Raw genomic sequence first — 14,878 nt, 5'->3', positions numbered from 1 at the left:
TCACATTGAAGAAGCATCTTTGCTCCCTCTTATATAGCCTACATATCTGTAGCTTACTATTTATTATGGAATAACATATTATAAGGGGGGAAAAGGATGGGGATAGAATATGGAGAAATGTACAGCAATGCAACTTCATTGGAAGAAAATCAAGACCCAAATACAATAAAAATGAATTCGTGTAAAGTGTCATTTTTGGAAACAGCCGCATGCATCTGATATTGGGGAAATGGAGTGGATGACATCATGTATAAAGAACCAATGAAAGAACTGCTATATGAGTACTCTCTCTGACCTTTCACCTGTATCACTCATCATAATGATCGCCATCATTAAGAATTGACAAAAGAATTAATCATGTATTATTGCCGCCATCAAGGTATAAAAAATTTCAATCCTCAAATTATTTGAAAAAAAGCATTTCAAGAATTTTGAAGAGAAAAAAAATATTTTCACTAGAGCATGTTGGTTTGGTCTTATACAACCAGGAAGGGTACAGTAATTAACCTACAGAGCTCTTCAGAACTGTTGTTGAAGCTCACACAAAAAGGATGTATTAAAAGCTACATACTCAGAAAGTTTAACAATGCAGAATATCAATTCAGTGTGTATAGTACCAATACTGTACAGTGGGGTCTTGACTTAAGAACGGCTTGAGTTAAGAACATTTTGACTTAAGAACCACTCTCATAGGAAAATATTGACTTGACTTACATACTTAGATTTGAGTTAACTGGAAAAAAAAAACACGTGGGAGGCAGGGAAAGTGCAAAATTTGAACTTTCAGTTAAGTGTTGGCCGGTGAAAAGGGTGCCTGTCTGCTTCCTCACTCCTCCCAGCGTTTAGAGAGTGGATTGGGAGACAGTCTTCGGACTGCCTGGTACTGTACTGCCTGGACTGTATTTTCCCTGCCTTCCCTGAACCTTTCTTGACCTAAGAAAAAAAGAAACAAAATATCCCCCTCTAGTGGTCGAAGGCAGAATAGCAGCTTCCCATTAGTTTCTATGGACGGAAAAGAGCAGATACGGATCAAATGGTTTTCAATGCATTCCTATGGGAAATGCAGATTTGACCTGAGAACGTTTTGACTTGAGAACCGCCTTCCAATACAGATTAAGTTCTCAAGTCAAGACCCCACTGTACATATAAAACATGTTCTCAAGTCAACAATACTAAGAACTCAGAAGACAGAAAAATCCAACATTAGTTTTACCTGCAGTGGACCCAATAAAAATGAAAAATTAGTCACAAATAACTTAAATCTTGTTGTTTTCAAAAGGACTCTTCTAGGTAGGCCTAACACAGTGTTTACCCTAATACAGATAAGATAGGTTGTCAGCTTAAATTTATACTTACTTTAAAACAGAGCCTATTGGAAGCAACTGGTCTTACTTCCAAGTTAAATAATTTAGAATTAGATTGCATCAATAGATTTTTCTTTGCCCTATAACTAATCCTCATGATGGACAATTTTCTATCAATGACGATTCTTAGTACTGTATTCACTTTTTAATAAAAACCACATTTAATTTTCATACAGACAGAGCACAGCATAGCACCCAAATCCCACTGCAAACAAGGAGGTATTGAGAAGCATTGCTTCTCAGGAAAACAAGTGCCAAAAGTCTGAGGAAAGCTTTCCTGGGAAAGAATGTCCTCTTCTCACTGAGGAGAGAATATATTACAGTTGTTTTTTTTTTCTACAGAGCAAGATACTCTTGTTTGGAGGATGTACTAAAGCTCTAGATTGTTCTTCTGGTATATCATACTGCTTGGTACCTGTCATGCTTCACCTTGCTCAGTCAGCTTCAGAAGAGAAGAACTCAGTGGAAGAAAACCAATGTGGAAGAATACAGAGCCTCAAAGGTCAGTGTTGTTCCAAACATTTCTGGAAGCAGCACAGCCAACAAGGAAGTATCAGACAATAAATGGAGTCAGTTATATTTGTCCCAGGGAGAGGCACTGTTTGAAAAGACTAGAGCAAAGATACAACCAACATTTCAATGCTTTCTCTGTGTTAACTAGAAACAGCTGAACAAGACAGAGAGGCTAGGGGGCAGCTGTAAATTCTGTGAGCGCCACCAGCAATAAGGATGTTCTTTGTTTCTTTCTTTCCTTCCTACTTTCCTTCCTTCCTTGGATTGCAACTTCCAGAACCCTCTTAGATTTCCCCAGGCAGAATTCTGTGAGTTCCAGACCAGAGACTCATTATCTATAGACACCTATCTATTGCTCAAGTAGGTCAAGACCTAATCCTTGGAGGTTGGATGGCGCTGAGGCCTCAGTCTTGCTGTCCTCCATGTTGGGAGACAACATGAAAGTTCACCTCTTGCCTGCTATTCTCTGCTGCCTGTTCAGATTTCTGGAATCTTTGACAAAGAGACCACCAATGACAAGTGAAACCAATGTTCTTGATGGTACAGCATAGGTTACAGGGATCACACAATTCTCCTGTCATGAAAACTTCACTAACTGCTAGTCCATTTTGGGCACAATTCAAAGAGTGAGAGGAAGCATACTCAATCTCATGCGAACTTTGGAACTTACACATAACATTTCTCAGACTAGCTTCTCCTAGCAGCACAAGTAGAGAAACCCATGAAGTGAAGCAAGGATGGAGAAATTGGTGGAAAAATTTCTGCAACATTTGTTGAAACAAAATCGTTGAAGCTGAATTGGGGACAGGGGAAGCAGCTTTGCTCTCTGAAAACAGCAGCAAATATACAGGTTCCTGATATAACTTTACTGTAGCAATTAACGGGAACTGAGTTTCAGCAACAGCAGAGGATTTTACTGGTCTATACCACTGTTTCCAAACCTTGGGTCACCAGTTCTTAAACTAAAACTCCCAGAAACTATTCCATTCAATCCTAATAAAAATATTTTCAAATTTCAAAGATATATTCCACCTGTATGTTATGTCTTTTGGATTATGTCCACGAAATGCAAATTAAATATACATATTTTTATGTAACTAGGACACTTTTAAGTGTTTTATCATAGAACCAGTTTTATCATAGAACCAGATCATTCATGCAATAGTTAACATTCAGAACTAGAGATAGTACAGGCAGAAAGGTGTTTCGCCTCACACAAAACAGGACTGATCTCATGATTTCCAATTATAGCCCCTTGTGCCGTATTTCACTCTATCCTGGAGGGTTCCCTTCCCTTGCAGGACTAATGTCTGGGAGGAGTGTTGTGGAATGCTGTGTAATACTACTTCTGCTATTTAAGACTTAATAGTTTAGGAAGCATTTTTGTTAGTTAGAATTTTCCTTATATGGTTATCAACACAATTTTTCCTTACCTGGCACTTGCAATGCACCTTAGGCAACAATTTTGAAATTGTGTAAGCACACAGAACACAAGATGATGTAAGCTATTAATTACTTCATAAAAGAAAAAAATTCACACTATGGTTGAAACAATAGAATCTTTTAAAAAATCTGTGTGTAAAAATATTCTAAATGATCACTTAGGACTGTTTTAGACAGTATTTTACACAAATGTATTGGACAAAAAAAATATCACCAGTTCCCACCGGTAAGAAAAAAGTTATAATATTTGTACCTAACTTGAAAATTAGGTGTTAGTTATACTCTTCATCACAGGGTTTGCCGGAGGTATTTCTGAACTGCCAGTCAAGTTAAGCAACATTCCATATACTTTGTATAAACAAATATATTTGAAAGTTTCGGATTATACCAACACTGGTTGTTAAGGTTTGGAAAGCATAAGATCCTTTTTGTGATCGGTCCAAATCATCACAGGTAAGTTCTCATACAAATAAGTTTAATTTCTTAATTCAAATTCACATTCCACCCTGAATCCACAACTGAAGCTGCCCCAAAACAACTGCTGGAAACAGTGATTATAATCTTATAAAACGTAGACTATTGCCAGTACAATCTAATGCATTAAAACTTTACTCCAAAAGAAGCAGCTTTGGGAAAAAAGCCAAACAAACAAGGGGCTTGTTATAAACAAAGTAGAAGGAAAAGAAATGTAGGGGGAGGATTTCTATGACATTTCACATTTTCTCTACAACCTACATTTGAACCCATAAGCAAGTTCAAACATGTTTATGAGTAATCTGGCCTTTCTCACCATAAACATGTTCAAACCCACCCACAAACTCAAACATATGTTGCAGAAAAAATATGACATGTAATAGAAATCCTCCCTCTAGTAATGACTATCAAATCCCTCCTGAAAATTCTTGGGTTATTCAAAACCAAATTAATAGCAATTCAGCTAACATGTTAACTTTATCACCATTCAAATTTGCTGTCAGGAGGATTCCCTCATAAATTAGGACATCAAAATGAAAACAAACAGGAATACAAACTTAAACACAGAGAGAGAGAGAGACAATAAGAGAGGGAGGGAGAAAGGTTTGAGCATTCTGTTTGTCATGATCATGGGATATGTGGTTGTAAGGGTATGATGAGGGGATATGTAGTCAGAGAAATGTACAGTAAAATGGAGTCAGATAGGTTCTGTGTGAAGATGACTTAAGGGACTTGGAATGTGTTTTCCTATGCACCATGAGAGTGTTTCTCTGAAGATCAGTACAGCCTGGTTTGAGATAAAACTGAAGGCCATATCGAGAGGCCCTGGAAGACTCAACATTCCAAGGTTGTTACAGAAGACAAACAACACCTGGACTCTCATAGGAATGGGGAGCGGAGAGAGGTGGTATGACTCCTAAAGCTTAATTGGTTAACAGCTAGAAGAGGCCATGAAGAAGGGAGGAGTTAGAAGGGTATAAAATGGAAGATGGGTTATGTGAATTGTGTACATTGATTCCTGATGATGGATTCTGTTCTGATGATGGTATCAGCATGTAGCTTGAAGGAGAGAGGGTGTAAGTAAAGGAGAAAGCAAGAGGTAGGGGCTAGCCCACTATAGCCCACCCTAGCTTCTGTAGTTCAGCTTAGTAATTTATTATTTTTAACGGGAAATAGTTATTTTATTTAACTGCAATGGTCTTTGAATATGTTCTTAAATGTTAATGCTTTTGCAATATAAACTGATTTCTAATGAAACTATATTTCTAATAAAAAATTTAATAATAAAATCCTTATTGAGGACTGATCTCTTGAACAGCAGGGTCTGGCTAAATCTGGGAAGGGAGAGGGCCAGAAACTAGTTACATTTAAGAGTCCTACCTCACTGAGGTGTTGTGAGTTCTAAGGAATCACAAAGCCCATGTGCCTGTACTTGCAAAGCACTGAGTAAGTGCAAAGTGTTCTTTTAGGTCAGACTTGTTCAAAGGGCTTATGCTACGCACTGCTGGGGTCTAGGGCCTCAACCCAGTGAGAAGGTGATAGATAAGCACCAGCCAAAGTCCCTGACCAAATGCCCAATGACCTTTTAGGAGGCTGTGAGCATGACACTGTTCTCTTTACGATGGAAAATTTAGTGAATTATCTTGACTAACTTTCTGAAAAAGGGAATCTGAAGAACAGAGGGAAAATGGTATCGAGAGAAGACTGAAGGGGAATTTTAAACCAATAAGCATAAAATAGATTCTAGGCAAATTAATAAAGAACATTATTCACAATAAAGTTAACTAGTATATAGTAAAAAAGATTGATGAAGAAAAATCTGCATGTTTCTGAAAGAATAAGTCATGTCTCATAGATCTTCTTGAATCATTTGAGAATATTTATAAGCATGCAGATAAAGGAAATCCAGAAACAGTGATTCAATAAGCAACAGGAAGTTGACAAGTGGAAACAAACTGACAGTAATCACAATGGAGGGATGCAAGAACTGGCATCCTCCAAGAATTTGCACTGGGACGAACACTTTCAAACTTGTTCAGAGGTGGCCAAGAGTTAAAAGAAAGCAGCAGAAGTTATCTAGAGTCTAAGAGGGAGCACCAAATTATGCAGTATGGTAAAAACATTAATGTGGAATTTTCTTTACATTTTTAATTGAATATGATTTTTCAAAAAATGGTTCATAAAATGTATTAATAACAATGAATGGATATCAATGGAATATTAGACAACCACACTATTATGCTGCTATGTGCCATCAAGTCATAGCCAGCTTATAGTGACTCAGAGCTTTCAAGGTATGTGAGATACTTAGGAACTGTTTCTAGTGGAGATTAGAACAGAGGTCTCCAGAGTCCTAGATTATCACTGGATTCTCAAGCAAGCTTGGTGAGTTCAAAATTGGCCGTACCAGCAAAATCATTCTTATACACAGTAGTTAAGCAAGATTTAAGTCAGAATCCAAGGTAATTGTGCTATTAAGTGACAAATGATTAGCATCACAAAGTGTACACAAAAGTATGTTACAAGTCAAGATCTTTATGAGGGAGGCAAGGCAAATACAGTGTGCCTGGCCCATATTAGTCACACTATAATAATCATGGCTGCATGGGGATTTGAACTTGGGACCCTCTAATTTCACTTCAAGTTTGACATTCTAATCACTATTTCAGATATTTCAGTTCACATGGTTACGTGACTGGGGATATTAAAATGTTATTTTAGTAAATCAAATAAGTGCTAAATCAAATAAAATTCTATTTAAGGCCCTGGAAAATGTTCTGGAAAGTTTTCTGGAGAAAAAACACATTCCCAGTAGGTAAAAACAAATGATGTGATGACCTCCAGAAGAATATTTCTGAAGTACAGTAGGTAAGACCAATAAAATGGCAAATACAACTCAATTTAAGTATAAAGTAATGCACAGAGAAGCAAAAATCCCCTTACTTCACATATACTCTGACAGTGTCTGAACTGGCTGTAACAGGCCAGGAAGGAATCTAGAAGGTATAGAGGACAGATTAATGAAAATGTGGGTGGGAGCTCCAAAAGAGAGGGAGAGAGAGAGAGAGAGAGAGAGAGAGAGTAATGAACTGTTTTTACACTGTGTTTCACAAGTATTATACCGTATTTTTCTCACTATAAGACGCACTTTTCCCCACAAAACAGGGGGGTGGAAAGTCTGTGAGTCTTATGGAGTGAAGAAAACAGATTATTTTTTCCTGTTTTCTTCTCCTAAAAATTTGGTGCGTCTTATGGAGAGGTGCATCTTATGGAGCGAAAAATATGGTAATTCTGAAACTACTGAAAACTGAAATTATTCCAAATTACTACTTGCCAATTTACTTTCCCCAAATGTTTACACTGTAATGAATGTATAGCATTGGTATCCCTGTGGCTAGATTGGGTGGAAGCAGGCTTAAATCAGTATTAAAACAGGTTTGGCATACATAAATGTCTTAATGCATCAAATAATGATTAGAGCAACAACAGGGCAACATTTTTAGTACCCAGAATATATTGATCAGCTGGCTATGTTAAAACTTACTCATGCAATTTTAATGAATGTTGATCACATTAGGGCGCAGTCGTACCTAATAGGTTTGTTGCTGTTGTTTAGTCGTTTAGTTGCTATTCTTTGGAAGTCTGCATTCCATTTTCTGTAACTTTCCTTATCTCCCTCGCGTTTTGTTTCCCTTCTCTTCTCTGCTATTTGTAAGGCCTCGTTGGACAGCCACTTTGCTTTCTTGCATTTCCTTTTCTTTTGGATGGTTTTTTTGCTGCCTCCTGTACAATGTTATAAGCTTCTCTCCAAACTTCTTCAGGCACTCTGTCCATCAAATCTAGTTCCTTAAATCTGTTCTTCACTTCCACTGTGCATTCATAAGGGATATGGTTAAGATTATACCTACTAGCCCAGTGGTTTTTCCTACTCTCTTCAGTTTAAGCTTGAATTTCGCTATGAGAAGCTGAAGATTAGAGCCACAATCAGCTCCAGGTCTTGTTTTTGCTGACTCTATAGAGCTTCTCCATCTTTGGCTGCAGAGAATACAATCAGTCTGATTTTGGTATTGCCCATCTGGTGATGTCCATGTCGCCTCTTGTATTGTTGGAAAAGAGTGTTTGTGATTACCAGCTTGTTCTCTTGACAAAACTCAATTAGCCTTTGTCCTGCTTCGTTTTGAACTCCAAGGCCAAACTCACCTGTTGTTCCTTTTATCCCTTGACTCCCTACTTTAGCATTCCAATCCCCTAGAATGAGATCATCTTTCTTTGGTATCAGTTCTAGAAGGTGGTGTAAGTCTTTATAGAATTGGTCAGTTTCAGCCTCCTCAGCGTTGGTGGTTGGTGCATAAACTTGGATTACTGTGATGTTGAAAGGTCTGCCTTGGATTCATATTGAAATCATTCTATCATTTTTGAGATTGTATCCCAGTACAGCTTTTCCCACTCTTTTGTTGACTATGAGAGCTACTCCATATCTTCTACAGGAGTCATGCCACAATAATAATTGTCTGAATTGAATTTGCCCATTCCCGTCCATTTTAGTTCACTGATGGTCAGGATTTCTATGTTTATACTTGCCATCTCCTGTTTGACCATATCCAGCTTACCAAGGTTGATAGATCTTACATTCCAGGTTCCTATGCAGTATTTTTCCTTGCAGCATCTTACTTTCCTTTCATTGTCACACACATCTGCAGCTGAGCGTCCTTTTGGCTTTGGCCCAACCACTTCATTAGCTCTGGAGTTACTTGTCCTTGTCCTCCGCTTTTTCTGAGTAGCATGTTGGACGCCTTCCAACCTGAGGGTCCCATCTTCCAGCATTATATCTTTTAGCTTTTTGTTTCTGTTCATGAGGTATTCTTGGCAAAGATACTGGAGTGTTTTGCCAATTCCTACTCCAGGTGGATTACGTTTAATCTGAACTCTCCCCTATGACCTGTCCGTCTTAGGTGACCCTGCACAGCATAGCCCATAGCATTTCTGAATTACTCAAGCCCCTTCGCCACAACAAGGCAGCAATCCATGAAGGAGACCTAGTAGGTTACCTATCTTCTAACACCTTGATTTCCTTTTTCTCCAATACTGTAATTACATTCTCACCATATGTTTATATTACTAGTTTACTGTTATATAGTCAAGAAAGACTGTTTCCTAGGAATATGCTAATATATACCACTATAGCGATCACCCTGCTTTGGCTCAGGTAGAAGATTATTTGCATGTACCAATGAGAGCTGTTGGGAGGTGGAGCCAGATTAACTAGAAGGGAGGGGTGAGTTGGAGTCTAGTTAGTTCAGTCAGAGACAGAGTTTTGAGAGAAAGAGTTTGGGGGTTTGAGGGAGAGAGAGTGTTTAAGGAGTGATTAGTCAGAGTGTGACCTGTATTAAATAAGATAGAAGAGGTTAAAGTAAAATACTGGAGCTTTTTGTAACTTTAAGAATGTGCTTAAGAATTAGTCCTAAAACAACTTGTAATCAATAAACCTGTTTCTGTTTAAAAGTTCAGTACTGAAGGGACCTCAGTCTTTCATAGGAAACATAGGTTGATAAAGAGATCAACGGGTGGCAGCATGTTAAAGGACATGTTGGGATACCCGTGTGAGCTCTGTGTTTGGTGAAACAAGCAGGGGCCATGGTGTGAATGCCACAACCATATTTTCTTAATTTGTATAGTTGTGTTTTAAAAATTCACTAAAGCACAAAATCATCACAATGTCTGTCACAAAATTACAAAATGGATTTATGGCACATAAAGCCAAGTGATGTTAGTCATTTAAAAACAGCTGCATTTTCATGTTGCCACTAATAATCTCATGAAAATCAATATTGTAAGTAACATAATTATGACTAACAATAAAGCAGGATTGTCTTCCCAAATTCTTTCCCAAGAGAAAAGACATGTTCAACAGCATGTTTGTTGTCACATTTCAAAAATGTATGATTGATTTTGTTCTAAAAGCAATATAATGAGTTTAGGAATGAAGCAATAACTGACTTCTGAGGACTTAAGAAAATGGAGCTGTTGGCCAACTGAGGGGAAAGAGTCATAATTACTTTAAAAAATAATTATGGAAACAAATTAAATCTTATGATGCAGAATACCCACTCTGCCAAAGAATAGCTGAGGAGGGAGGAATCAGAGGAAATCCCTAATCTTCATGAATGTCAAGATTCCAATACTGAACACTCTAGTTATGGCCAGTCTTTCCCAAGGCAGTATCCTTCACATGTGTCATTCAACACATCTGGACAGAACTAGGGTTATGAAGAGAATTTTACAAAAATACACATTTTTAAAAGATTAACATATTTTCCCCCACTAAATAATGCAGCTGCTTATCAAAAACATTTTTCTACTAAAATTACAATTTTTTAAACTGGTTCTTTCAGTTTATTATAACTTTCCACATAAGAAGCTAGACATGGCGGAAAGACAAGATGAAAATTTGAAATACACTGGCAATTATGAACAAATACGGAGGTTTACTGTAATATAGAGGATAGCATTTTGGATGAGGAGAGGTTCAAATCCCGTCAGTTATGAAAATTCACTGGGAGGTGACAATGGAAAAAATCACTCCTTACATATCTAACTGCCTTGGACACCCTTTCTAGGGTCACAGTGTGTCAGGATCACCTTGATGACATGTAACACACACATAATCCCCATCCTTTGATATTTTCCAAAATAAAATAAAATAAAATGAACACCTATTTAATGGCTTTTTAAAATATGCATTCAAAAAGGAAAGTGAAAATACTTACTGTTCCAAAAGTTGCTCGTATTTTCCTACAGCATCTTTTTCAGCTGTTATAGCTCTCTCTTTTTCAGACACAGCATTATCTCTTGCTTCTCTTAAATTTCTGAAATTTTAAAATGTACAATAAACTCCCCCTTCTTATCATGTACATATTTTGTAATTTATTTCCAGATTGACAATATTTTTGAGTCTGAATCAATCAGTAACATTCGACTTTATTATTCAAATTTCAAGGCACTTTTGGGATACACACTTTGCTGATGAGCACCTTGGTGGGAGTGAGAATGAGCAGCAGAAGCTGGAGGGTAAGGCTGCAGGTGGAGCAGGGCGGTGGGAGCCAAGGATAAAGGAAAACAAGGAAGAAGAGGCAGAACGATCATTGGAGTCTGGATCAGAAGGCTGGTCAGAGGGCTAGGAAGAGTCGCCCCCAATCTTTTGTGTCCTGGAAGAGAACCTGCCACTGCTCCTCTAAGAACGCTGGACAGGAGAGTGGGTCAACTTTGCTCCTCAAAAGGGCCGTGGCAGGTAAGCACCGATCTCCCCACCACCTGGACCCTCACGATGGCAGCTGAACTCTCTGAGCCACAACTGGGAAGCCCCACACTGACCCAGAAAAGGCACTGGAGGCAGCAGTGACAGCAGGATTTTGGTCACTGTTACAGAGGGATTTGTGATTTTTTTAAAAAAACTACATGATTAGATATTTGGATTCTGTGATAATTAATCATAGGTCATATTAACTGATGCTTACTATGATACATAAATATTGTATTAAAGAAAATATACAAGGGCATGAGATGGGCAACGGAGGCAAAAATGATGGGAGAAAATATATTTGGCTGCCATTGCTGTGACAATCAGAGCAGCATCAACTGACATTTGCAGCCTTCTTGCCACTAAGGCTTGCAACCAGACTTTACAATTTTTACACCATTCAGAGGTATACTTCTGCTGTATGTGAAGGTTCAGTTAATGCAGTATAGTATGCATCAGTTAATATGACTTATATAGTTAGCTAACCATCATAGAATCCAAATGGCTAACCACTTTTTAAAAACACATCTAAGTCAGGAACCATCACAACATTTTCCTCAAACATCTGCTAAAACCAACTCTAACCATATATATATAGCTAGGTTATTCACTCAAAAACTGCAGCAAACGGGACAGGTTTTTGTTAAAAGCATACAAAATGTGTATGATGTCTCTTGAGACAATATACATATTCTGTTTAAAAGAATCCAAATTCTGCACACATATTACATTTTATATACTAAGCAATGATGATCTGAAACAAAGAATAAATTTCAAGACATTTGATAGCCTCATGAATAGGCTTTTGAGGTTCTAAAATGGATGAAAATATTGGCAGAGTGGTCACATTGTCCCTATTTTTTGTGGCCTGTTTGGAGCCTTTCTATGGATGTTATTGACTACAGCTCTACCAAAGTTTAACTACACAACATAACACATCTAATTCAGAGCAAGGATGAGGCAATGCAGGAAGATTTATGCCCACTTGCCTCACTTGCCCTTTTGTGGTGTCATCACATAGTGAAATTGAATGGCTATTTAAAGAACTCACTGTGCTTAGGATGAGGACTAATAAGGGGTGGGTGGGTGAGATGTCAATAAAATTTAATCAAGTGTTAAGGCACTCATGAGCAAGAAGCAGTGGAGAGTAGAGTTCCACAGAAGCACCCATTTCCATTCAAAATATTGTTTCATAGTTCTACTCTTCTTATACTTTCCTACTGCTGAATCTGAGTCCTAAGTTTGGGTGATCTGGACTGTTACTTTGTGGTAAGTATACTTCTACATTAAAAGTATGTTTATAATATCCAATATTAATCTGTTTCATAAAGAGGCACTTTATTGTGGCAGCTGTAGAGATTTTACCTTTGAAGTATCACTGCTTTTCTTCAAGAGGGTAATTGTTGCATTAAGAAATACTATTTTTAGATCAAAAAGCATTTCTCATTTAGCTGTAAGGCTCTTAGACTGAAAACATTAGGTTCATTTCTTGCATTATTGATTAGGCTGCATAATTTGCAGCATTCCAAGTAAAAGGAGCCCAACACATATTTGTAGCAGCACGTCATGAGTCTGTACACCTCTGCAAAATTTCAAAATCAGGGAGGATGTCAATGGCAGTATAGAGTCAGTGGCTGGTAGCCCACCTGCAGCTTGTGCCTTACACTGAGAAGCAGCATAGAATTACAAGCCATCTCAAAATGTAATTCAACTATATACAATATTGCATTAATAATATACTACAAAGTGAAAAGAGTTTTTGATTTGTTATGACTGTCATGCTGAGAAAGTAAAGGTTTCCATGGCTCCTATACTTATTTTCCAGTTCCCTTTTTTAAGAGATTTTTTATTTTTATTTTTTTGACTGAACATAATGGCATCTATTCATCAGTCAAATATGATGATGGCAGAACTAGATCCAAAAGTGAAGCCAGTAAGCAACTGCAACTAGAAAATAGCAGGAAGGATTTTTTTTTTAAATTAAAATGTTAAAAATAGTAATAGGATACAAAAGATACAAAAAAGTGGTCCTTTCATTCTGGGGAAAAATCAATTTAAATAATTCTAGTTTTGAAAACCGAAGCAGTCACAAAATGCAAATTTAAAAACATTTGCTCCAACACAGTCAGGTGTGTTTTCAGGCATGTGGCTGATTTTATAGTCGCATATCCAACTTGATTCTTAATCTACTTAAGAGGTGATCCACACAAATCCAATTTTAGTTCCAACTAAGTAGACTCACTAAAAATCAGAGAGACACCAGTGTTCACTTAACAAATCCTTTTCATTTCCATGAGTCTGTTTTGATCAACACTAAAAATATGCTGTGGGATGTAGCCCACAGCATTTTTAAAGTGTGCATCTAGAAAAGCATTGTGTTGAGAAAGAATACAAGAAAGACAATGAGTGCGCAACTACACTGGAAAATACTTTGCAATCTGCTATGGAATTGGCATGGGTGAATTCAAAGTACTTTTCAATGATCATACAATATAAAGGTCAATGTGAATCATCCCATCCTGTTTTCCTTCCAATCTCCACTTCCTTCCCATGCTGTTGGAGGCTTCTACTTTCTTCTAACTGCAATGATTCAAATTGTGTTTGCCTGTGTGATTGTTTGTTTTGTACTATAAAAGAACTGGGGAGCATGACTTCTGCTGGGTTTCTGGTTACGTAGTAAGTTGGGGCATGGTGTTTCGGATAGTAGGAACACCCGCACCCACCATCTTTCTCATTAGCCACCCCAAAGTACATTTTGTTTATTTTTAAAAAACTATCGAGTCTAGTGATGTCACCTTATCACTACATTGCTACATCAGTATAATACTAGATCACCTCTGTATGCATGAAAAAAGGATAAAAATCTATATAAAATCAAAACAGCTCTGACAAACTCCAGCAGCCTACAATGTTTCCACAGTATGTGGAAGTCTGTATGTGTATGGACAATTTGGAAAGCTGTTCATTTTCCCATATTCCCGTGCAACAATCAGCTTAATGGCAGGCCATACAAGGAGAACCAATGATCAGCAGGAGGGTGGTATCAAGAGAAGGAGGGATCTGGGTATGGATCAAACCACACTGGACTGAGAGCTCAGTGTGGACACTGGCACCAAAACAACTGAGGGTCTTTGAGTGATCACCTAAAGCAAACCTAACCACTCTGGTTTGTTTTGCCAATGTAGTTGCACCTTGAGAATCACAGACATTCTGATCCTAAATGTATTTACACAGATATACATTGGAGTATGTTCAGTCAAAACTCTTTCTTAATAAAAGAAAGAAAGCCTAGAGTGGTCTGGTAGTCCAGATAGGCGGAGTATAAATTAAATTAAATTAATAAATAAAAACATTCAGAAAGAGTATGCAAGAGAGAATAGGATGATAGCTTTATTCAGTCACTTTACAGGTCCATGTGGATGCTACTGATCGTTTGGAACACCATAAAATTTAGATAGACATAATTTAGATAGGAGAAACACACACACCCCAAGTTTAAGAACAGAAATATAAGGGAAGCATAAATGATTCACTACCTCACCACACCCTTTTTGTTCCAACAAGCATAAAAATAAAGCATTGTTTTCAAGATTCTTATTCATAAATGTTCTTTTAAATCATGAAGACATTCAGGATTTGGCAGTAAATAAACCATAATTTCAAGATGAGGAATAGAAATTCTGCCAACTGGTTCCAGACCAATATTCTTGGCCACATTGCATGCAAACAGCTTTACATCTGTCAAAGCTCCATAAACAAACAGATTTTAAAACTGTTTTATGTAATG

At 37.5% G+C, this 14,878-nt stretch overlaps 1 protein-coding gene across 4 annotated transcripts in view; it reads right to left on the bottom strand.

The window, feature by feature from the left end:
* The window catches only part of PIBF1 (progesterone immunomodulatory binding factor 1), a 163,740-nt gene that overhangs the window by 115,106 nt on the left and 33,756 nt on the right, over window positions 1-14,878 (bottom strand). For 3 of the 4 annotated variants that reach the window (XM_072994730.2, XM_072994729.2, XM_072994732.2), the window contains exon 10: window positions 10,562-10,660. The exons of the other annotated variant lie outside the window; for it this stretch is intronic. In XM_072994730.2, coding sequence (XP_072850831.2) covers window positions 10,562-10,660 — 99 coding nt within the window. The remainder of the gene's footprint in view (window positions 1-10,561; window positions 10,661-14,878) is intronic. 4 annotated transcript variants of the gene reach the window in all.

This window comes from Pogona vitticeps, chromosome 3 (assembly GCF_051106095.1).
Source record: "Pogona vitticeps strain Pit_001003342236 chromosome 3, PviZW2.1, whole genome shotgun sequence".
Classification (NCBI taxonomy): Eukaryota; Metazoa; Chordata; class Lepidosauria; order Squamata; family Agamidae; genus Pogona; species Pogona vitticeps.
The sequence above is the reverse complement of the archived record's forward strand: the minus strand, read 5'-3'. Positions and strand labels throughout refer to the sequence as shown.